This window comes from Ranitomeya variabilis, chromosome 5, assembly GCF_051348905.1.
Source record: "Ranitomeya variabilis isolate aRanVar5 chromosome 5, aRanVar5.hap1, whole genome shotgun sequence".
Lineage (NCBI taxonomy): Eukaryota > Metazoa > Chordata > Amphibia > Anura > Dendrobatidae > Ranitomeya > Ranitomeya variabilis.
The window spans coordinates 21858113-21883575 of NC_135236.1; the positions used below are offsets into that span (position 1 = coordinate 21858113).

The 25463-nt window shown below is 44.9% G+C and overlaps 1 protein-coding gene across 1 annotated transcript in view; it reads left to right on the forward strand.

Moving 5' to 3' along the window:
• LOC143774712 (uncharacterized) overlaps positions 1 to 25463 on the forward strand; it is a 689954-nt gene that overhangs the window by 219676 nt on the left and 444815 nt on the right. Inside the window, exons 5-6 of the mRNA XM_077262476.1 lie at positions 696 to 995; positions 14994 to 15293. Coding sequence (XP_077118591.1) covers positions 696 to 995; positions 14994 to 15293 — 600 coding nt within the window. The remainder of the gene's footprint in view (positions 1 to 695; positions 996 to 14993; positions 15294 to 25463) is intronic.

Genomic DNA, 25463 nt, shown 5'->3' on the forward strand with positions numbered 1-25463 from the left:
GCTAGGCATCCGTCTTCTGCCTATTTTCCGGCGCGCGTGGTGGCTAAGGCGCCAACAGGGGAGGACGCTCCCCGCAGCCCTGCCACTTCACGCCGCCGATCGGACTTTCATTTTATGATATACGGAGGAGCAGCTGCCTCACTTTATCCAGCACTCCACCACGCCACATTGCTCCTATCGACTTAGCACCGGCATTACAACTTCACAGTAAGTGCTTATTCTATTCTCTCTGTATGACTATTCATTGCTTCAGTATGATTTAGCCCATTATTTAGATGCAGGGTAGCGCGGTGACCTAATTTCTGATATATTTAGTATAAATCACGTTTTTATCTCAGTCGAAAAATTGTTGCGTGGTGCAATTAACTAAAAAAACTGTATTTTTAAAAAAAATTGTCTAAAATAATATATTTTTATAGATACAAAATGTATTAACTGAAATTTATATAATAATAAAGTACAAATCTTTGAATAATTTGGGAATGAAAAACATTCTAGAGTCAATACTACATATTAGGTTTGAACAAATTGGGCTTTGTACTGTAGTCCCAAATAGGCAGCATTATAAAGGGGCGACATACATGTCATCGCCTAGAACACAGACAAATACTTTACTATGATAGTAAGCAGAAAAAATAGAGAAATCCAGATGTAACTATTTTTGTCTTTGTCTTCATTCTTCCTTCACACTGCAGGCATTCTAAACTTTATAGACCTTCACCAGTCAGATCTTATTAGATTAATAAGACCTGTAGATCCAGTTCTCCATGATCTCTACGACCAACATCTACTGACTGAGGAACAGTACAATGGTGTGAAGGCGAAGACAACATCCAAGGACAAGATGAAAGAACTGTGTGATATTATCAGTCACTGGGAAGATACCGAAAAGTATAAAGCTTATGTGATTCTCAGAGAACACAATGAAGATATTATTCAATATTTGGAAATGAACGACTGGACAAGTAGTGAGGACCACACATTGTACTTTACGGGTAAGTCTTGGCTACTATCCAAAACTCTATGTTGATGCAGTTTAGGTGTAAGGATGAAGAAGATAATTCTGCAGTGTATGTATAGATGCCGTATAAAAGGGAATCTATTACTAGGCTTTGCCTAGTATGTATTCACAGACAGGAGGATATGAGACAAATATATTCATACATTAGAGCCATCGGGCTCTAGCTAGCTTCATATTACAATTAGCATATGATGGTTTTTATACATTCTTCATACATTTTCACCAGTTATCAATTTACTTCATTTTATAATTTGTACCAATGTACAGTCACATTTTATGACACGCCACATATTCCATCAATATGTGCTGCTGTTCTGTTTGGTGACATCTCCTTTTCTGATTTGGATGGGAAAAAATATCTAAATTACATACTAAATGTGGCAAACGCATTTAACCTCTTAGTGACCGAGCCAATATGGTCCTTAGGCTACTTTCACTCTAGCGTCGTGCACTGCAATTACATGTAACTTTTTTTGTGCCGACGATCCGACGCAACACGACGCAACCGTTGCACGACGGTTGTGACCTGTGGCAATGCCTCGCACTGCGTCGCTAATAAAAGTCTATGGAGAAAAAACGCATCCTGCAAGCAATTTTGCAGGATGCGTTTTTTCTGCAAAATGACGCATAGCGATGTGCAGAGCACGACGCTAGTGTGAAAGAGGCCTTAATGACCAGGCCAATTTCTACAATTCTGACCACTGTCACTTTATGTGGCTATAGCTTTATAACGCTTCAACATATCCCACTGATTCTAAGACTGTTTTTCCAAGAAATATTGTACTTCTTGTTCATGGTAAAATTTCTTCAATATAACTTGTGTTTATTTATGAAAAATTATGGTAATTTTTCAAAAATTTTGAAAATGTTGCAATTTTCAAACTTTTAATTTTTGTGCCCTTAAATCAGAGAGTGGTGTCACACAATATAGTTAAAAATAATAACATTTACCACATGTCTACTTTACATCAGCACAATTTTGAAAGCATATTTTTTTGTTAGGACTTTATAAGGGTTAAAAGATGACCAGCAATTTCTAATTTTTCCCCAAAAAATTACAAAACCATTTTTTTAGGGACCACCTCACATTTGAAGTGAGATTGGGGAGTCTATATAACAGCAAATACCCCAAAAGTGACACCATTCTAAAAGCTGCACCCCTCAAGGTGCGTAAAACCACATTCAATAAGTTTATCAACCCTTCAGATGCTTCACAAGAACTAAAGCAATGTGGAAGGAAAAAATGAACATTTTACTTTTTCAGCAAAAATTTACTTTTAAATATTTTTTTATTTTTACAATGGTATCAGGAGAAAATGGACCACAAAATTTGTTGTCCAATTTCTCCTGAGTACGCCGATACTCCATATGTGGTGGAAAGCCACTGTTTGGGCACATGGCAGAGCTCAGAAGAGAGGGAGCACCGTTTGACATTTGAACTCAAAATTAGCTGGAATCAATGGTGGCACCATGTCACGATTGGAGACCCCCTGATGTACCTAATCAGTGGAACCCCAAATTCTAACTCCAACCCTAACTCCAAATCACCTCTAACCCTAATCCTAACCCTAACCGTAATCTCAACCATAACCACAACCCTATCTCAACCCTAACTGTAGCCCCATCCCTAACCCTAGCCTCAAACCTAATCCTAGCCCGACCCTAACTCTAGCTTTAGACCAACCCTAACCCTAACTTTAGCCCAATTTACTTGATCCCAACTCACTTTAGCCGAACTCTAACCCTAATGGGAAAATGGAAATAAATATATATTTTTTATTTCATTATTTTTACCTAATTAAGATGGTGATCAAAATGAACCACTAGGAAAAATTTCTATTGTTGCCGTGTGTCGGCTGACAGATCTCGGGATCTTTTGGGAAGAAGACGCCGACAGCCTGGGTGACTTCACAGGGGGTTGCAGGGACACTGGAGGTACCAGGGGGAATCGGAGGACCCCTTTTTTCTTTTCTGTGAAGTGCGATCACATCAGAAGAGAGAGAAATTAAATGGGAAATGGGACTTTTTTTGTGGTCACCATTATTCTATTAATAACGGCTATTGTAACACTGAGGCAGGAAAAAAACGACCCATATCATGATATCTGGGGTCTCAGCTACCTTCTGTAGCCGATACCCTAAAGAAAGTCTCTGGGAACGCTATACAATTATTTATCAGCGCCATTAAAAAGCGGCGCTAAAGGCATTAGTACCCTTAACTCACACCGTTAAAAGGCATATTGGCGGTTGTTAAAGGGTCAAAGTGTAACCATTGTTTATATTTTTATTGCATAATTCAATATTACACGTTAAAATAAGAAACTTTGTAATAGATTTTATCAGAAGAATCTGCTTTTTTCTCCTCCTGAGCTGACCATTATTTCTCAAATCATGTGTGAAATTTGCATTCAGTGAACACAGATCTTCCCATTACTGAGATATGAGATGATAGTTGGTGTTCATAAATTGCTATTGAGAACGATACCTGTCATAACAGGAGAACTTGCATCAGAATTGTCTGTGTCTGCTGCTTGTTCCTCCCTCTCTCCTCTCCACAGAAGCATATGAACACCAACTTTCACCTCTTATCTCAGTAATGTGAATATCTGTCTTCACTGAATATAGATTTTACCCATGAATTGAGAGTCACAATGATGTTCCAGAGATTTGATGTTTACACCATGAAAATGATGATAATTAAAAAAAAAAGACCCATAGTTGACGACCAGCATCCCCATCGATAAAATGGTATCGTGTCAGCTGCCACCAGTACTCTCTTGCAGAACTGAACGTCTTCTAAAAGTGGCCACTGCAGGGTACTACACAGCCACCTCCCATTGATTTGAATAGGAGGGGAATGTACATTACCCTGTCTCAGCCATTACAAGAAGAAGGAGCAGCTAGGCAAGTGAATTCCTCGGTCCCTTGGCCGCTGCCACCGACTCTACTAACAGCAGTTCGGCATGGGTGCAAGGTGTCGGACCCCGGCTCATCAGACATTGAAGACCTATCCTGAGGATGATTCATCAATGTAAAAGTAGTAGACAATCTCTTTCATATGTTTCACTGCATGGTGTATAATTCTGAAGCAGCAGCAGCATTTTGTTACACCAAATGTATTACCTCCTTCCTTATTGACAGATGATGATTTGTTTTTTGGCAAATATTCCTTTAATTCACCCTTTTTCAATAAACTGGGTGATATTATGTTTTTAAGAGTTATTCCCCTACAAAATGTGATGAGTGGTTCTGTTGGAACTAAAACTTTCAGGATCGGACATTTTTTCAGGAGATACTGATATTTCCTGTCTAAGGGGTAACGTTTCTCCTTATGGAGAGTGACATACCATCTCTGGCTTGTCAAGGTAAGGAGGCTTATTCGCCGTACAATGCTCCTCTGGGAATTTAAATATGCAAATTGCCTCTTCTGAGAAAAAGAGGACTTTACTCTATAGCGCCACCTATTGGAAGTAGCGATCCTACAAGTCACAATCAACCCTTTAACGAGTCGTGCAATATGACTTAGGATAAAAGCCAAATCAGTATCTCAATTCGCACGAATTGCGAATTGAGATACTGATTTGGCTTTTATCCTAAGTCATATTGCACGACTCGTTAAAGGGTTGATTGTGACTTGTAGGATCGCTACTTCCAATAGGTGGCGCTATAGAGTAAAGTCCTCTTTTTCTCAGAAGAGGCAATTTGCATATTAATATTTCCTGAGAATTCCCTAGATTGATAAGTTCTCGTTATTATAGGAGGTAATGAAATTATATTTCCAGCAAACTGTGTTGCTTGTCTACTTATTGGCAATTTTTTTGCCACCACCAAGGCATTCAGTTAGCATTAATTCTAGATACTTCTCAAAAGCTGTTTTTATAATTTCATGTGGGTACCTTTTTTCTATAAACCTTGTCTTTAATCATTTGGATAAAGTCACATAATCCTTAGTTAATGTACAATTCCTCCTAATGAGGCGGAATTGACTCCAAGCTATATTTTCTCTCTATTTTGAAAAATATGAGCTGTAAAAATCTAAATAACAGTTGCCATCTAAAGGCTTGTAATTGGTTTTCCTCATCAATTCCTTTACATGGAATAACTCCAAATCTAAAGAATAATTTTATCTTTAGCAATGTCCGCAGTAAAAGTTATTCACCAATCATTACCATTCAGTTCATTAACAAATGCAAAGGCTTCAGATTCAGTGCTGCACCATATGAAGAACAAGTCATCGATACAACGCCGGTGATATCTGATATACGTGCGATAGATGCCAGATTTAATCAGCGATAAGGACTCGAATCTCCCACTAAAGGGATTTGAAAAACTTGGGTCAACCCTATGATCACATTGTAGTCCAAAACCGCTGTAAATCCTGTTATTCTGGACAGAAAATGTATTATATTTCAATATCAACCTAAGGCCATTCAGAAGAAAGGATCTCTGTTCTGGCTTAATGTTTGGTTCTGTTGATTAATAATACTCCACAGCTCTGAGACCCAATTCATGTGTCCGCATTTGGCGATATGAGGTGGACTGTGCTTCACAGAGGAAGAAAGGAGGAAGTAAGCTGCCATCCACAGCCCTCCTCAACGCAAGTGTGAAACCACCCTTAAATAAATTGGTCCTATGTTGTTCCTGAAACGTCAGTGGCATGCAAGTGTCCTGCGAGAGTCATGAGAGTACAAAGCGATTTATATCACCTAACATCCAAATGACATCCCAATGACATGCAATTTTAACATTCGCTTTTACATAGAGTAATTCTCTGTCATTTTATCCATAGTTTTCAACGGAAAAATTATTCAACACATGTATTTTAGTTAGATGGATGGATAGAAATAAATAGAAATATATAGGGATATAATAAAAATACAGAGATAGCTATAGATTGATAGTGAGATAATAGAGAAATAGATATAGAGAGATAGATATAGATAGCTATAGAAAGCGTGAAGTAGTTTTAGATAGAGATAATAGAAAAAGACATAAATAATAGATAGAAATATGTGAGTGATTTATGCATTTGCCAATGCAAAGTTGACATCAACCCCAATACTATCACCCCACTTGCCACCACACCAGGGCAAGTGGAAAGAGTGAGGGTAAGTGCCAGAATTGGAACATCTTGAAAATGCTCCTTTTCATGGGCAGCTGAGAGCTGATGCTCTTAGTCAAGGAGGGGCCAATATCCGTGGCCATTTATTAGTCTTTTAATATCAGCCAGCAGCTTTCTGCCTAGCCTTTGCTGGTTAATAAATATAGGGGTACTCCACATCATTTCTTTGGGGGGGGTCCCCATTTTAATAACCGGGAAAGGCTAAGTATACCGCTGTGAGCTGATATTAATAGCCTGGGAAGTTCCAAGGGTATTACCCCCTTTCCATGCTATAAATAGCTGCCCCAGGTGTCAGCTTTACATCTGCTGGCAAATAAAATTTTGTAGGATCCCATGCCATTTTTTCAGAAATGTATTTATTCAGTAATAAAATCCATGTAGAGTAAGGTGCCCTAATTCTATATGTGACTGACATATTTATATCTACCTATTCTATTGTGTATATATGTATTCTATCTATTGTATTCTGTTGGGTCACACTGGGATTTTACACGATTGATGAAATATCGGGTTTTTAAGGAGTCAGGTATGTAAAAATCAGATGACATTAGCATGGTTCATATGCCGTGCAATTTTTTTCTCTCGCACCAATTGACTTACATTGGTGAGTTTCATCTGAGAAAAAAGGAAAATCGCAACGTGCTGTGATTTTTTTTTCCTCAGTCTGAGAAATATACTGCAGATGAGTAAGGACTCATAAAATAACATTGGTCAGAATGTAATCCAATTTATTTATATCAACCAATATGTCCAAAAATTAGGGGGGCACTTCTACACACGATATCACAAAAATCCCATCTTGTATAATACTCATTATAATACTCAGTAAATTTTACTCACCTTGTAAAATTTAATTGGTTTTACTGTTTTTTATGTATTACTAAATAAAAGTTATTTTTTAACCTTATTACATTTGGGATCTCTTTATATTCCCATGAGTTTTATACAAGATGGCATTTTTGTGGAATCTGATTTATTTGCAGTTTGCACTCGTCCATTTTCTTGCTGTAAGAGTATGAGACAATAAGGTTCAAAGCTGATAGCACTATCACTGATATCACTTTATTGAACTCTGTCAAGCCTGCATTAGTCCTGTTTGAGCGGAGAGGTCCAGGCATGTCTGTTGGAATATTTTCAATACATAATGGATAAATATTATTAGTGAATTGGCTTTGCATGTACAATATAACTTAAAATCTAGACATGTCAGACAAATTCAGAGTTTATATTTGGAATCGGCGAGTTCAATTTAGCATAAATCACGTGTTTTTCTCTCAGTAGAAAAATTGTTGCATGGTGCAATTAACTAAAAAAACCTGCAATTTTTTAAAAAAATGTCTAAAATAATATATTTTCATAAATAAAAAAAATGTACAGTATTAACTGAAATTTATATAATAATAAAGTACTTTGAATAATTTGGGAATGAAAAGCTGTCATGTCGGACGCTATTCACACTAGGGCATCTGACAGACAGCTTTAATTCCACATTCGTCCACTATACGCTCAGTGGCGCCGGCTAGATTTTATCTAGGTTGTCCGGGGTTAATCTAGCTGGTACTCGGCTTGGAGGCTGGGTCACACCCACTGCCTTTAAATTGTTCTGCTGGACTTTGGGCGTCGCCGATTATAGCTTGTGTCTTGTGCCTGGTGATTTCGGTCTGGAGTGGTGGTCTAGGAGAAGAAATACCATATCTGGTGGTGTATTATCCTTTGTCATATTTCTCCTTCCTATATTTGTATTTGTTTTGCCCTGTGCACGTTATAGGGTTTTCCTGTGTGTCTGCGGCGTGGTGCGTTTTTAGTTTTCCCTGTCTGTGCTTTCTGTGGGGGTTGGTGTGTGGTCTAATCACTGGGAGGCAGGTGGAGGTTTCAGCATAGGGCTGAAACAGGAGTCAGGGTCAGGCCTGGAGGCCCAGACAAGCACACCATCAGTGTAAATTTTGGGAGAGGGACAGACAGGGTTTTCCCTAGCCTGAGGGATATCGCAGGGGCCCGGGTAACCAGCTTTAGTCTACCCAGTACCCCCGTGACATTATGATCGGCCCCAAAATTTTGTATTCCATGGATCCCATGACTCCCATAACCCGCCAGTTGGAGGCGCTGTGCTTACAGGTCACTAAGTTGAAAGGGGCGGTTCAACAACAGTGTCTAGTAGTATCTAATGTGCAAGCTGAAACTACAGGTAGGAGTTGCAGAGCCAAAGATCCCTTTACCTGAGAGGTTTGCTGGGGAACGCAGTAAATTTGTTGTTTTTCGCGAAGCTTGCAAATTATATTTTCGTATGCACCCGATTTCCTCAGGTAATGAGGCTCAGCGTGTGGGCCTGGTATTGTCATTACTGAACGGAGACCCCCAAGCTTGGGCATTTTCTTTACCATCTGATTCAGCTGCATTTAACTCAGTGGAGAGTTTTTTTCTGCTCTTGGGCTCATTTATGATGATCCTGACAGAATGACTCTAGCAGAATCTAAAATTCGCGCTCTCCGCCAATGGGAGCAAATGGCGGAGGATTACTGTTCTGAATTTTGCCGCTGGGCGGTGGACACGCAATGGAATTACCCGGCACTGCGGAGTTAGTTTGTTCATGGGGTTTCGAGAAGGGTTAAACAAGCCCTCCTGATGTATGAGACTCCTGCTTCTCTAGAGTCTGCTATGAGTCTTGTTGTCCGCATTGATCGCCGTTTGCGTCAGGGGGTGCAAGAGACGCCACCTATGGGGGAGGGCATAGGTGCACGTGAAATTGCTGCAGGTGAGCCCACGGAGCCTATGCAAATCGCAGGGGTGTCACATCATCAAGCCCCCTCGCTCAGGAAGCAGGGAGCCTGTTTTTGCTGTGGTAAAAAGGGGCATTATGTAAATGCTTGTCTTCTGTTATCTAAGAAAAGCGCAACGGCAGAAAACTACTAAGCTCAGAGGGTGTGGAAGAGGCTAATCTGAGCTTATGCATATCTTCCATTGTGGTCTCTCAATGTATGCTTTCTGCCAGAGTTATGGTCACTGGCAGAGAGCTGCCAATCACTGATGAGGAGTTTGCGTGCACGGCCGGGTTCAAGGTCGAAAAACTGCCTCATCTTATCCGGGTGGTCACCATCAATGCTGCTCCTCTCCCACAGGGGGAGATTACTGAGTTTGTGGCTGAGGTGAAATTCCACATTGGGGTCCTACATTTCGAGCAGGTTACATGTAGGGTACTCAGTAATCTTTCTGCACAAATGGTTTTGGGTTTTCCATGGTTATCTATGCACAACCCGGTGATTGACTGGAAAACTCTGGACATAATCCAGTGGAGCGGTTTCTGCCAGGAGAATTTCCTGGCCACATGTGTGTCCGCTGTGACTCCTAGCATTCCTGAGTCACTGCTGGATTTTGCGGATGTGTTCTCAGAGAATGGTTGCTCAGAATTGCAACCACATCGCCCCTATGACTGTACTATTAGGTTTAAACCAGGGGCCAAATTGCCAAAAGTAAGGATGTTTAACATCTCTGGTCCTGAGAGGCAAGCTTTAAAAGACTACATTGCTGAGAGTTTGAGCAAAGGGCACATCAGGCCTTTGTCCTCGCCTGTGGCAGCGGGGTTCTTCTTTGTTAAGAAGAAAGATGGCGGACTACGCCCGTGTCTGGATTTCAGGGAGTTAAACCAGATTACGGTTCGTGATCCATACCCTATGCCACTGATACCTGATTTGTTCAACCAGGTGGCATGTGCTAAGTGGTTCTCCAAGCTTGACCTCAGGGGGCATACAACCTCATAAGAGTTCATCAAGGTGATGAGTGGAAGACGGCTTTTAATACTCCTGAGGGTCATTTTGAAAATTTGGTGATGCCATTTGGGTTGACAAACGCACCTGCAGTATTTCAACATTTCATAAATGATGTGTTCTCGCATGTCCTGGGGAAATTCCTTGTTGTGTACCTAGATGACATTCTCATTTATTCATGCGACCGTGATACTCATTTAGAGCATGTTAGGGAGGTGTTACAGCTACTCAGAGACAAAAAGCTCTATGCAAAACTTGAGAAATGTGTATTTTTGGTTCAGGAGTTGCCTTTCTTGGGTTATATAGTGTCCGCTTCAGGGTTTAAAATGGACGCCGCTAAGGTGCAAGCGGTGCTGCATTGGGAACTTCCTGATAACCTAAAAGCGCTTCAGCAGTTCCTTGGGTTTTCTAACTATTATAGAAAGTTTATCAAAGATTTTTCTACCATTGCTAAACCGCTTACTGACATGACGAAAAAGGGTACCAATTTCTCCACCTGGCCTGAGGCTGCTGTGTGTGCATTCGAATTTCTGAAGAACAGTTTTGCTTCTGCCCCCATTCTGGTGCAACCGGACGTATAGAAACCATTTACCATGGAAGTCGATGCATCTGAGGTTGGGGTGGGAGCGGTGCTGTCACAAGGCTCATCCTTGGGCGAGTTGCATCCATGCGCCTACTTTTCCAAGAAGCTGTCGCCCGCCGAACGTAACTATGATATCGGCAACAGGGAATTGTTGGCTATCAAGTTGGCTTTTGAGGAATGGCGACACTTCTTGGAGGGGTCGGTCCACCAGGTTACAGTTATCACCGACCATAAAAATATGCTTTATTTAGAGTCAGCCAAGAGTCTGTCCCCCAGGCAGGCTCGCTGGGCATTGTTTTTCACGCTGTTCAACTTTTTTGTTACTTACCGACCGAGGTCTAAGAACACTAAGGCGGATGCTTTATCCAAGTGTTTTCTGGGGGGAGAACCTCGGGAAGATCTGGTACCCATCCTCCAAAAGGGTGTAGTCATCTTGGCTCTCACGACCGAGGTTGAGTCTGAGATTGCCGAGGCTCAGGTGAAAGTACCACCAGAGCTTCCCATTAACAAATTGTTTGTACCGCTCCATCTTCGCCTAAAGGTGTTGGGTGAGCATCATGATTCTGTCCTGGCTGGCCATCCAGGGGTTAGGGATACCTTGGAGTTGGTGTCGCGTCGGTTTTGGTGGCCCAAAATCCGACAGGACGTGGTCTTGTACGTGTCAGCATGTACCACGTGTGCTAGGGCTAAGATGCCCCGCTCCCGTCCGGCTGGCACATTACATCCTCTAGGGGTACCCAGTAGGCCATGGACGGAGATCTCCATGGATTTTATTACAGACCTGCCCTCCTCAGCTGGGAACACGGTCATCTTGGTGGTTGTTGATCAGTTCTCAAACGCACTTTGTGTCCTTGCCTTCATTGCCTAACGCAAGGACTCCGGCTCAGGTATTTGTTCAGGAGGTGTTCAGACTTCACGGGGTTCCATCTGACATCGTGTCTGATAGGGGTACTCATTTTGTGGCAAAATTTTGGAAAGCATTTTGCTCACGGCTGGGGATCAAGTTGTTGCATTCTTCAGCGTTTCATCCTCAGTCAAATGGTCAGACCGAGCGTATGAACCAGAATTTGGAGCAGTATTTACGCTGCTTTGTATCTGACAATCAGGAGGAGTGTTTGAAGTTCCTTCCTTTGGCGGAGTTTGCTATAGATAATCACCACCAGGAATCGTCTGGGGAGTCCCCATTCTTTTGTGTTTATGGGCATCATCCTCAATTTTGTACTCTGCGTCAGGGGGGCTCTGATGGCGTCCTGGAGAAGGACCAGCTAGGAGCACAACTGTCATCTGTCTGGAGGAGAGTGAAACAGCGCTTGCTGAGTGTGGGTGCTAGGTACAAACGTGTGGCTGACAGTAGACGGGTGCCAGGTCCGGACCTGAGTGTGGGTGACTGGGTGTGTTTGTCCACAAAAACATAAAACTCAAAATACCATCCCTGAAATTAGGTCTAAGGTTTATTGGTCCATTTAGGGTTGCCGCCATCATTAACCCGGTAGCCTACCGATTGGAGCTTCCTACGGTTTATAAGATACACAAGGTGTTCCACAGACCGTTATTAGAAAAGGTGGTGGGTTCCATGGACGCAAGGCCAACGCCTTCTCCAGTCTTGGTGGATGGCAATTTGGAATTTGAAGTCTCCAAAGTGGTTGACTCGAGTAGTGCGCCGCACATTACAGTACCTGGTACACTGGCGTGGTTATGGGCCGGAGGAGACGTCTTTGGTACTAGCCTCGTACATTCATGCGGACCGGCTGGTCAGTATATTTCACCGCCGCCATGCGGACAAGCCGGGTCCTATAAGTCGTGAGGGCCCTGGGGTCCCTTGTAGAAGGCGAGGTACTGTCATGTAGGACGCTATTCACTCAAGGGCATCCGACAGACAGCAGTAATTCCGCATTCGTCCACTATACACTCACTGGCGCCGGCTAGGTTTTATCTAGGTTGTCCGGGATTAATCTAGCTGGTACTCGGGTTGGAGGCTGGGTCACACCCACTGCCTTTAAATAGTTCTGCTGGACTTTGGGCGTCTGTTGTGAATTCCGTTCTCGGGCTCCCTCCTGTGGCCGTGAATGGTACTTTGGTGAGTTCTGTCCTTGGACACCCTCTGGTGGCTTTGAGTGGAACTGCTGATCTTTGAGGTTGGCTTTCTCAGCTGCCCTCGTTTATTGCTTCTGCTCGCTTCCCTATTTAACTCTGCCCAGGTCATTAGTCCATGCCAGCTGTCAATGTCTCAGTACTGGTTCAGATCTCTCTTGGAATTCTCAGATGACCTGACTACTCCAGCAGAAGCTAAGTCCTTGCTAATCATTTGCTGTTCATTGGTTTTTTGAATATATTTTTCAGTACATGTTATGTTTCAGTCCAGCCTGCTATTATGATATTTCCTTGCTAGCTGGAAGCTCTGGGGGTGCAGAGCTGCACCTCCACACCGTGAGTCGGTGTGGAGGTCTTTTTGCACACTCTGCGTGGTTTTTGTAGTTTTTTATACTGACCGCATAGTTCCCTTTCCTATCCTCTGTCTTTCTAGAGAAGATTCAGCCTCCTTTGCTAAAATCTGTTTCATTCATGTGTTTGTCACTTCCCTCTCAACTCACAGTTAATATTTGTGAGGGGCTACCTTTACTTTGGGGAATTTCTCTGAGGCAAGGTAGGCTATTATTTCTATCTTTAGGGGTAGTTAGCTCTTAGGCTGTGAAGAGGCGTCTAGGGAGAGTTAGATATGCTCCACGGCTATTTCTAGTGTGTGTCATAGGATTAGGGATTGCGGTCAGTAGAGTTACCACTCCCTCAGAGCTTGTCCCAGGTTTTCTGTTTTAACCATCAGGTCACTTCAGGTGCTCCTAACCACCAGGTCATAACAGTACAGCTGGCCATATACATGGCTCCCGCACATCAGGAAAATATCCGCTTTTTGGTGTTGCATAATTTGCATGATGTTGTCGTGTTGGGTTTGCCATGGTTACAGGTTCATAATCCAGTACTGGATTGGAAATCAATGTCTGTCTAGTTGGAGTTGTCAAGGGATACATGGTGATGTTCCCTTGATGTCAATTTCTTCTTCCACTCCTTCTGAAGTCCCTGAGTTTTTGTCGGATTACCAGGATGTATTTGATGAGCCCAAGTCCAGTGCCCTACCTCCTCATAGGGACTGTGATTGCGCTATTAATTTGATTCCTGGTAGTAAGTTCCCTAAGGGCCGACTGTTCAATTTATCTGTGCCAGAAGATGCCGCTATGTGGAGTTATGTAAGAGTCTTCAGAAGTTCCTGGGCTTTGCTAATTTTTACCATCGCTTCATCGCTAATTTTTCTAGTGTGGTTAAGCCTTTGACTGATTTGACAAAGAAAGGCGCTGATGTGGTGAATTGGTCCCCTGCGGCCATTGAGGCCTTTCAGGAGCTTAAACGTCGTTTCACTTCGGCCCCTGTGTTGCATCAGCCAGATGTTTTGCTCCCTTTTCAGGTCGAGGTTGATGCTTCTGAGATTGGGGCAGGGGCTGTTTTGTCTCAGAGAAGTTCTGATGGCTCCTTGATGAAGCCGTGTGCTTTCTTTTCTAGAAAGTTTTCGCCTGCCGAGCGTAATTAAACGTCGTTTTACTTCGGCCCCTGTGTTGCGTCAGCCAGATGTTTTAATATTTGTGGGGGGCTACCTTTACTTTGGGGAATTTCTCTGAGGCAAGGTAGGCTATTATTTCTATCTTTAGGGGTAGTTAGCTCTTAGGCTGTGAAGAGGCGTCTAGGGAGAGTTAGGTACGCTCCACGGCTATTTCTAGTGTGTGTGATAGGATTAGGGATTGCGGTCAGTAGAGTTACCACTCCCTCAGAGCTTGTCCCAGGTTTTCTGTTTTAACCATCAGGTCACTTTGGGTGCTCCTAACCACCAGGTCATAACCGGCATCGCCGATTATAACTTGTGTCTTGTGCCTGGTGATTTCGGTCTGGAGTGGTGGTCTAGGAGAAGAAATACCGTATCTGGTGGTATATTATCCTTTGTCATATTTCTCCTTCCTATATTTGTATTTGTTTTGCCCTGTGCACGTTATAGGGTTTTCCTGTGTGTCTGCGGCGTGGTGCGTTTTTAGTTTTCCCTGTCTGTGCTTTCTGTGGGGGGTGGTGTGTGGTCTAATCACTGGGTGGCGGGTGGAGGTTTCAGCATAGGGCTGAAACAGGAGTCAGGGTCAGGCCTGGTGGCCCAGACAAGCACACCATCAGTGTAAATTCTGGGAGAGGGACAGACAGGGTTTTCCCTAGCCTGAGGGATATCGCAGGGGCCCAGATAACCAGCTTCAGTCTATCCAGTACCCCCGTGACAAAAGAATTCTAGAGTCAATATTACATGTCAGGTTTGAACAAATTGGGCCTCGTGCTGTAATCCCAAATAGGCAGCAATATAAAGGGGCGAAATCCATGTCATCACCTAAAACACAGATGAAGACTTTACTATGATAGTAAAATAGAGAAATCCAGATGTAACTATTTTTGTCTTTCTCTTGATTTTTCCTTCACACTGCAGGCATTCTAAACTTTATAGACCTTCACCAGTCAGATCTTATTAGATGGATAAGATTTGTAGATCCAGTTCTCCATGATCTCTACGACCAATATCTACTGACTGAGCAACAGTACAATAGTGTGAAGGAGAAGACAACATCCAAGGGAAAGTTGAAAGAACTGTGTGATATTATCAGTCACTGGGAAGATACAGAAAAGTATAAAGCTTATGTGATTTTCAGAGAACACAATGAAGACATTATTCAATACTTGGAAATGAAGGACAGGACAAGTAGTGAGGATCATACATTGTACTTGAAGGGTAAGTCTTCACTACTATCCAAAACTCCATGTTGATGCAGTTTAGGTGTAAGGATGAAGAAGGTAATTCTGCAGTCTATGTATAGATGATGTATTAAAGGGAATCTATTACTAGGCTTTGCCATCCCTTCTGAGAGCCTTATTATGCAGGGGCAGCAGAGACCAGGACTCCAGCGATTTATAACTTTCTGTAGTTAACTGTTTGCTCTACTCCTGAAAACTCATGTGAAAACTTACTGCTCCTAATAATGTTTTAATAATGGGAATAGGTAAAGCAGAGGTGTAGCTAGGGTTTTGGTTTAGGGGGGGGGGGGGGCAAAGCTTCTGAGTGGGCCCCTAACCAGGTGACCTTGTTTACAACTGAGTGACACACCCTAATAGTTGCGGAGAATCTCAGCAGATGACTGCGCTGTTACTGAAGATAATCTCTATATAAAGACCATCATGGATATTACCGCCATATGGTCAGTGGTAGATACCAGCCCTACAGAACATATAACAGATCACAGCACAGTTACATATAATCTCTTACCGTTGATGTTCTTTCTGATGGATTTGTCACTTTTCCCATCTTTTCCATCAGGCCCAGACCGACCTGACAACTTCTTCCAGCAATGACTGCAGAGAATATAACAAAGACATATTTCATTTCTCATATTCCAGCCATCACCATCTATTCCCAACCTGCACAAACTCCTCATCCTACTGATACCCCAATAGCTGAGCCGCTGCTGCCGTATGTGTCCCTATTACTGAGCCTGATGCCCCAATACTGAGCCGCTGCTGCCGTATATGTCCCTATTACTGCCCCTGATGCCCCAATACTGAGCCGCTGCTGCCATATGTGTCCCTATTACTGCACCTGATACCCCAACACTGAGCCGCTGCTGCCGTATGTGTCCCTATTAATGCACCTGATACCCCAATACTGAGCCACTGCTGCCATATGTGTCCCTATTACTGACCCTGATACCCCAATACTGAGCCACTGCTGCCGTATGTGTCCCTATTACTGACCCTGATACCCCAATAGCTGAGCCGCTGCTGCCGTATGTGTCCCTATTACTGCCCCTGATGCCCCAATACTGAGCCGCTGCTGCCATATGTGTCCCTATTACTGCACCTGATACCCCAACACTGAGCCGCTGCTGCCGTATGTGTCCCTATTAATGCACCTGATACCCCAATACTGAGCCACTGCTGCCATATGTGTCCCTATTACTGACCCTGATACCCCAATACTGAGCCACTGCTGCCGTATGTGTCCCTATTACTGACCCTGATACCCCAATACTGAGCCGCTGCTGCCGTATGTGTCCCTATTACTGCCCATGATACCCCAATACTGAGCCGCTGCTGCCGTATGTGTCCCTATTACTGACCCTGATACCTCAATACTGAGCCGCTGCTGCCGTATGTGTCCCTATTACTGCCCTTGATACCCCAATACTGAGCCGCTGCTGCCGTATGTGTCCCTATTACTGCCCCTGATACCCCAATGCTGAGCCGCTGCTGCCTTATGTGTCCCTATTACTGCACCTAAATCCTGATACTGAGCCGCTGCTGCCATATGTGTCCCTATTACTGCACCTGATACCCCAATACTGAGCCACTGCTGCTGTATGTGTCCCTATTACTGCCCCTGATGCCCCAATTCTGAGCTGCTGCTGCCGTATGTGTCCCTATTACTGCCCCTGATACCCCAATACTGAACCACTGCAGCTGTATGTGTCCCTATTACTGCCCCTGATACCCCAATACTGAGCCGCTGCTGACTTTATGTGTCCCTATTACTGCACCTGATACCCTGATTCTGAGCCACTGCTGCCATATGTGTCCCTAATACTGCATCTGATACCCCAATACTGAGCAGCTGCTGCTGCCGTATGTGACCCTATTACTGCACCTGTTGTGTGGTTCTCTGTGCCTTTTAAATTCTAAAGCACCCCTCTATAATATAGTAATGCCGGGTGCAAGTGCTCTAGAAAACAGTGCCCACATTTTGACCCTAGAAAGTAATAATGCCCTGTGTGCCCATTTGACAGTCACAGTAACCTGAATTCCCCTATAACAATAAGAGCCCACTGAACATTGAATAATGTCCCGAATCTCCCCTGTACAGCTCGATATAATGCTCTCTTATACACAGTATAATGCCCCCACTGCATCTACCCACACAGTATAATGGCCCCTTAGTAGCCCCCAAACTGTTTGATAGCTCCAACACTGTAAGATGACTCCCTCACTGTAATCTCCACACTGTACGTTGGCCCCCTAGACAGCTTCCATATAGTATAATGCACCAGATAGTCCTCAATATACTATAATGCACTCCCCATATGCCTCCATATAGTATAATGCATCCCATAGGCAGATTCTATAGCATAAGGCTGCTCCCATAGGCAAACTCTATAGCATAAGGCAGCCCCCATAGGCAGACCCTGCAGTATAAGGCAGCCCCCATAGGCAAAGCCTGCAGTATAAGGCAGCCCCCATAGGCAGACCCTACAGTATAAGGCAGCACCCCATAGGAAGACCCTGTAGTAAAAGACAGCACCCCATAGGCTGTCCCTGTGGTATAAGGCAGACCCCCATAGGCAGACCCTGCAGTATAAGACAGCACCCCATATGCAGACTCTGTAGTATAAGGCAGCACACACCCCCTTCCCCAGGCAGACTCTGTAGTATAAGGCAGCACACAAACCCTTAACCAGGCAGGCTCTGTAGTATAAGGCAGTCCCCCTTCCCCAGTCATCCTATGTAGTATAAAGCAGCCCCCCACAGGCAGACTCTGTAGTATAAGGCAGCACACCCCTCCTCCCCACAGGCAGACTCTGTAGTATAAGTCAGCAGATCTCCATCCCCACAGGCAGACTTTGTAGTATAAGGCAGCTCCCCCTTCCCCAGGCAGACTCTGAGGTATAAGGCAGCCCTCCACAGGAAGACCCTGCAGTAAAAGGCAGCACATCCCCCCTCCACACAGGCAGACTCTGTAGTATAAGGCAGCACCCCCTCCCCAGAGACAGACTCTGTACAGTAGTAAAAGGCAGCACCCCCCTTCCCCAGGCAGACTCTGTAGTATAAGGCAGCCCCCCTCCCAACAGGCAGACTCTGTATTATAAGGCAGCCCTCCCCTCCACACAGGCAGACTCTGTAGTATAAGGCAGCACACCCCCCTCAGCACAGGCAGACTCTGCAGTATAAAACAGCCCCCCCTCCCGACAGGCAGACTCTGTAGTATAAGGCAGCCCCCCACAAGCAGACTCTAGTATAAGTCAGCACACACCCCCTCCCCACAGACAGACTCTGTAGTATAAGGCAGCACCCCCCTCCCCACAGGCAGACTCTGTAGTGTAAGGCAGCCTCCCTCCCCACAGGCATACTCTGTAGTATAAGGCAGCAACCCCTACCACAGGCAGACTCTGTACAATAAGGCGGCCCCCCTCCCCACAGGCAGACTCTAGTATACAACAGCCCCCCCTCCCGACAGGCAGACTCTGTAGTATAAGGCAGCAACCCCCCTCCTCAGAGGCAGACTCTGTATTATAAGGCAGCACCCACCCTCGCAGACAGACTCTGTAGTATAAGGCAGAACCCGATTCCCAGGCAGACTCTGTAGTATAAGGTAGCCCCCACTCTTCACAGGCAAACTCTGCAGTATAAGACACCCCCCTTCCACAGGCAGACTCTGTAGTATAAGGCAGCCCTCCCCTCCACACAGACAGACTCTGTAGCATAAGGCATCACACACCCTCCCCACAGGCTGACTCTGCAATATAGGGCAGCACCCCTTCCCCAGGCAGACTCTGTAGTATAAGGCAGCACCCCACAGGCAGACTCTGTAGTATAAGTCAGCCCCCTCCCCACAGGCATACCCTGTAGTATAAGGCAGCACCCCCTCCCCACAGGCAGACTCTGTAGAATAAGGCAGCCCCCCTCCCCACAGGCAAAGTCTAGTATAAAACAGCCCCCCTCCCCACAGGCAGACTCTGTAGTATAAGGCAGCCCCCTTCACCCCACAGGCAGACTCTGTAGTATAAGGCAGCCCCCTCACAGGCAGTCACTGCAGCATAAGCCAGCCCCCTCCTCCCCACAGGCAGACTGCAGTATAAAGCAGCCCACCACAGGCAGACTCTGCAGTATAATGCACCCCCCTTCCCCAGGCAGACTCTGTAGTGTAAGGCAGTCCCTGCTCCCCACAGGCAGACTCTGTAGTATAAAGCAGCACCCCCCTACCCACAGGCAGACTCTGTAGAATAAGGCAGCCCCCCTCCCCACAGGCAGACACTAGTATAAAACAGGCGCCCTGTTGTGAATTCCGCTCTTGGGCTCCCTCCGGTGGTTGTAAGTGGCACTTTTGTGAGTTCTGCTCTTGAGCTCCCTCCGGTGGTTTTAAGTGGTATGGCTGCTTTTTGGATTTAGTAGTCAGCAGCTGCTTCCACTGGTTGTCTTTCTGGTTCGGCTATTTAGCCTGGTTCTATCCTTCAGCCAGTGCCAGTTGTCAATGGTTCCTGGTTGGATTCACATCTCTGCTTGGATTTCCCTGATATTCTGACCAGTTCAGCAAAGATAAGTCCTTGCTTTGTTCTTTTGCAGTCCACTTGTTGTGGACTTTATCGTTCTGCACTTTCTATGTTTTAAGCTGGAAGCTCTGGGAAGCAGATTTACCCTCCACACCTTTAGTCAGGTGTGGAGATTTTTGTAAACTCTGTAGTGGATTTTTCTAGTTTTTAATACTGACCGCACAGTATTCTGTCCTGTTCTATCTAGTTAGACTGGCCTCCTTTGCTACATCTTGGTTTCATTCTGCGTATGTCATTCCCCTCTCCACTCACATTCAATATTTGTGGGGGGCTGTCTATGCTTTGGGAATTTTCTCTGAGGCAAGATAGCTTTCCTGTTTCTATCTTTAGGGGTAGTTAGTCCTCCGGCTGTGACGAGGTGTCTAGGGAGTGACAGGAACATCCCACGGCTACTTCTAGTGTTGTGTTAAGCTCAGGAACTGCGGTCAGTACAGGTACCACCTCCTCCAGAGCACGTCCCATGTTGCTCATAAACCACCAGTTCATAACAGTACAACTGGCCACAAATGAATTAAATGCATCTCAAAAGAAGGAAAAAGAAGTTCTGAGCCATTTTTTTTTCTGCAGTCTGTTTTGTCTTTTTTTTCCTCTTAATCTCTGGGTGGTTCAGGATTTTGGCGCTGGCATGGATGTTCAGGGTTTGTTTTCTCGTGTGGATCAACTTGCTGCAAGAGTACAGAGTATCCAAGATTATGTTGTCCAGACTCCGGCTTTAGAGCCTAGAATTCCAACTCCTGATTTGTTTTTTGGGGACAGATCCAAGTTTTTGAACTTTAAAAATAACTGCAAATTGTTTTTTGCCTTGAAACCCCGTTCCTCTGGTGATTCCATTCAGCAGGTTAAAATTGTCATCTCTCTGCTGCGTGGTGACCCTCAGGACTGGGCATTCTCCCTTGAATCAGGGGATCCGGCATTGCTTAATGTAGACGCATTTTTTCAAGTGCTCGGATTATTGTATAGAGGAACCTAATTCTGTGGATCATGCAGAAAATACCTTGTTGGCCCTGTGTCAGGGTCAGGAAGCGGCAGAAGTATACTGCCAGAAATTTAGAAAATGGTCTGTGCTCACTAAATGGAATGAGGAGGCTCTGGCAGGAATTTTTAGAAAGGGTCTTTCTGAAGCCCTTAAAGATGTTATGGTGGGGTTCCCCACGCCTGCTGGTTTGAGCGAATCTATGTCTCTAGCCATTCAGATTGATCGGCGCCTGCGCGAGCGCAAAGTTGTGCACCATATGGCAGTAACCTCTGAGCAGAGTCCTGAGCCTGTGCAATGTGATAGGATTTTGACTAGAGCAGAACGGCAGGGATTCAGACGCCAGAATAGGCTGTGTTTTTACTGTGGTGCTTCTGCTCATGTTATTTCTGATTGCCCTAAGCGTACTAATAGGGTCGCTAGGTCTGTTACCATCAGTACTGTACAGCCTAAATTTCTCTTATCTGTGACCATGATTTGCTCATTATCGTCCTTTTCTGTCATGGCATTTGTGGATTCAGGTGCTGCCCTGAACTTAATGGACTTGGAATTCGCCAGGCACTGTGGTTTTTTCTTGCAGCCCTTGCAGAGCCCTATTCCTTTGAGGGGCATTGATGCTACGCCGTTGGCCAAGGATAAACCTCAGTATTGGACTCAGCTGACCATGTGCATGGCTCCAGCACATCAGGAAGATTGCCATTTTCTGGTGTTGCATAATTTGCATGATGTTGTTGTACTGGGTTTTCCATGGTTACAGGGACATAATCCGGTGCTGGATTGGAAATCTATGTCTGTGACTAGTTGGGGTTGTCAAGGGGTACATAGTGACGTTCCTTTGATGTCAATTTCCTCTTCCCCCTCTTCTGAAGTTCCTGAGTTTTTGTTGGATTTCCAGGATGTATTTGATGAGCCCAAGTCCAGTTCCCTTCCTCCACATAGGGACTGTGATTGTGCTATTAACTTGATTCCTGGCTGTAAGTTCCCTAAGGGCCGACTTTTCAATCTGTCTGTGCCAGAGCATGCCGCCATGCGGAGTTATGTTAAGGAGTCTTTGGAGAAGGGGCATATTCGTCCGTCTTCGTCACCATTGGGAGCGGGATTCTTTTTTGTTGCCAAGAAGGATGGCTCCTTGAGACCCTGTATTGATTATCGCCTTCTTAATAAGATCACGGTCAAATTCCAATACCCTTTACCTTTGCTTTCTGATTTGTTTGCTCGGATTAAGGGGGCTAGTTGGTTTACTAAGATTGACCTTCGAGGGGCATATAATCTTGTTCGTATTAAACAGGGTGACGAATGGAAAACTGCATTTAATACGCCCGAAGGCCATTTTGAATACCTTGTGATGCCTTTCGGGCTCTCTAATGCTCCTTCTGTATTTCAGTCCTTCATGCATGATATTTTCCGCAATTATCTTGATAAATTCATGATTGTGTATTTGGATGACATTTTGATTTTTTTCCGATGATTGGGAGTCTCATGTGAAGCAGGTCAGGATGGTATTCCAGATCCTTCGTGATAATGCTTTATTTGTGAAGGGGTCTAAGTGCCTATTTGGAGTTCAGAAGGTCTCTTTTTTGGGTTTTATTTTTTCTCCCTCGTCTATTGAAATGGATCCTGTTAAGGTCCAAGCCATTCATGACTGGATTCAACCCTCATCTGTGAAGAGTCTTCAGAAATTTTTTGGCTTTGCTAATTTTTATCGCCGTTTCATTGCCAACTTTTCCAGTGTGGTTAAGCCCCTGACCGATTTGACGAAGAAAGGCGCTGATGTGACGAATTGGTCCTCTGCGGCTGTTGAGGCCTTTCAGGAGCTTAATAAACGCCGATTTGCTTCTGCCCCTGTGTTGCGTCAGCCGGATGTTTCTCTTCCTTTTCAGGTTGAGGTTGACGCTTCTGAGATTGGGGCAGGGGCCATTTTGTCTCAGAGGAGTTCTGATGGTTCTTTGATGAAACCGTGTGCCTTTTTTTTTTTTAAAGTTTTCGCCTGCGGAGCGCAATTATGATGTCGGCAATCGGGAGTTGTTGGCTATGATGTGGGCATTTGAGGATTGGCGACATTGACTTGAGGGAGCCAAGCACCGCGTTGTGGTCTTGACCGATCATAAGAATCTGATTTACCTCGAGTCGGCCAAGCGGCTGAACCCTAGACAGGCTCGATGGTCCCTGTTTTTCTCCCGTTTTGATTTTGTGGTCTCGTATCTTCCGGGATCTAAGAATGTTAAGGCTGATGCCCTCTCTAGGAGTTTTTTGCCTGATTCTCCTGCAGTCCTTGAGCCGGTTGGCATTCTTAAGGAAGGGGTGATTCTTTCTGCCATCTCCCCTGATTTACGGCGGGTGCTTCAGGAATTTCAGGCTGATAAACCTGACCGCTGTCCAGTGGGGAAGCTATTTGTTCCTGATAGATGGACAAGTAAGGTAATTTCTGAGGTTCATTGTTCGGTGTTGGCTGGTCATCCTGGGATTTTTGGTACCAGAGATTTGGTTGCTAGGTCCTTTTGGTGGCCTTCCTTGTCGCGGGATGTGCGTTCTTTTGTGCAGTCCTGTGGGACTTGTGCACGGGCCAAGCCTTGCTGTTCCCACGCTAGTGGGTTGCTTTTGCCTTTGCCGGTCCCTGGGAGGCCCTGTATGCATATTTCCATGGATTTTATTTCGGATCTTCCTGTTTCCCAGAAGATGTCTGTTATCTGGGTGGTTTGTGACCAGTTCTCTAAAACGGTCCATTTGGTACCTTTGCCTAAATTGCCTTCCTCCTCTGATTTGGTTCCATTGTTTTTTCAGCATGTGGTCCGTTTGCATGGCATTTCGGAGAATATTGTGTCTGACAGAGGTTCCCAGTTTGTTTCTAGGTTTTGGCGGGCCTTTTGTGCTAGGATGGGCATTGATTTGTCTTTTTCTTCGGCGTTTCATCCTCAGAAAAATGGCCAAACTGAGCGAACTAATCAGACCTTAGAAACCTATTTGAGATGCTTTGTGTCTGCTGACCAGGATGATTGGGTGGCTTTCTTGCCATTGGCCGAGTTTGCCCTTAATAATCGGGCTAGTTCGGCTAATTTGGTTTCGCCTTTCTTTTGTAATTTTGGTTTTCATCCTCGTTTTTCTTCGGGGCAGGTTGAGCCTTCTGATTGTCCTGGTGTGGATTCTGTGATGGACAGGTTACAGCAGATTTGGACTCATGTGGTAAACAATTTGATGTTGTCTCAGGAAAAGGCTCAACGTTTTGCTAACCGCCGTCGGTGTGTTGGTCCCCGGCTTCGGGTGGGGGATTTAGTCTGGTTATCTTCTCGTCATGTTCCTATGAAGGTTTCTTCCCCTAAGTTTAAACTTCGGTTTATTGGTCCTTATAAGATTTCTGTCCGGTATCTTTTCGTTTGGCCCTTCCAGACCCTTTTGCCATCCATAATGTTTTCCAGAGATCTTTGTTGCGGAGATATGTGGTGCCCGTTGTTCCCTCTGTTGATCCTCCTGCCCCGGTGTTGGTTGATGGGGAGTTGGAATATGTGGTGGAGAAAATTTTGGATGCTCGTTTTTCGAGGCGGAGGCTTCAGTATCTTGTCAAGTGGAAGGGTTATGGCCAGGAGGATAATTCTTGGGTTGTTGCCTCCGATGTCCATGCCGCCGATTTGGTTCGTGCTTTTCACTTGGCTCGTCCTGATCGGCCTGGGGGCTCTGGTGAGGGTTCGGTGACCCCTCCTCAAGGGGGGGGTACTGTTGTGAATTCCGCTCTTGGGCTCCCTCCGGTGGTTGTAAGTGGCACTTTTGTGAGTTCTGCTCTTGGGCTCCCTCCGGTGGTTTTAAGTGGTACGGCTGCTCCTTGCATTTAGTAGTCAGCAGCTGCTTCCACTGATTGTCTTTCTGGTTCGGCTATTTAGCCTGGTTCTATCCTTCAGCCAGTGCCAGTTGTCAATGGTTCCTGGTTGGATTCACATCTCTGCTTGGATTTCCCTGATATTCTGACCAGTTCAGCAAAGATAAGTCCTTGCTTTGTTCTTTTGCAGTCCACTTGTTGTGGACTTTATCGTTCTGCACTTTCTATGTTTTTTCTAGTCCAGTTTGTCAGTATGGATTTATTCAGTTAAGCTGGAAGCTCTGGGAAGCAGATTTACCCTCAGCACCTTTAGTCAGGTGTGGAGATTTTTGTAAACTCTGTGGTGGATTTTTCTGGTTTTTAATACTGACCGCACAGTATTCTGTCCTGTTCTATCTATCTAGTTAGACTGGCCTCCTTTGCTACATCTTGGTTTCATTCTGCGTATGTCATTCCCCTCTCCACTCACATTCAATATTTGTGGGGGCTGTCTATGCTTTGGGAATTTTCTCTGAGGCAAGATAGCTTTCCTGTTTCTATCTTTAGGGGTAGTTAGTCCTCCGGCTGTGACGAGGTGTCTAGGGAGTGACAGGAACATCCCACAGCTACTTCTAGTGTTGTGTTAAGCTCGGGAACTGCGGTCAGTACAGGTACCACCTCCTCCAGAGCACGTCCCATGTTGCTCCTAAACCACCAGTTCATAACAGCGCCCCTCCCCACAGGCAGACTCTGTATTATAAGGCAACACCCCTCCTCCCCACATGCAGGTTCTGTATTATAAAGCAGCCCCCTCCTCCCCACAGGCAT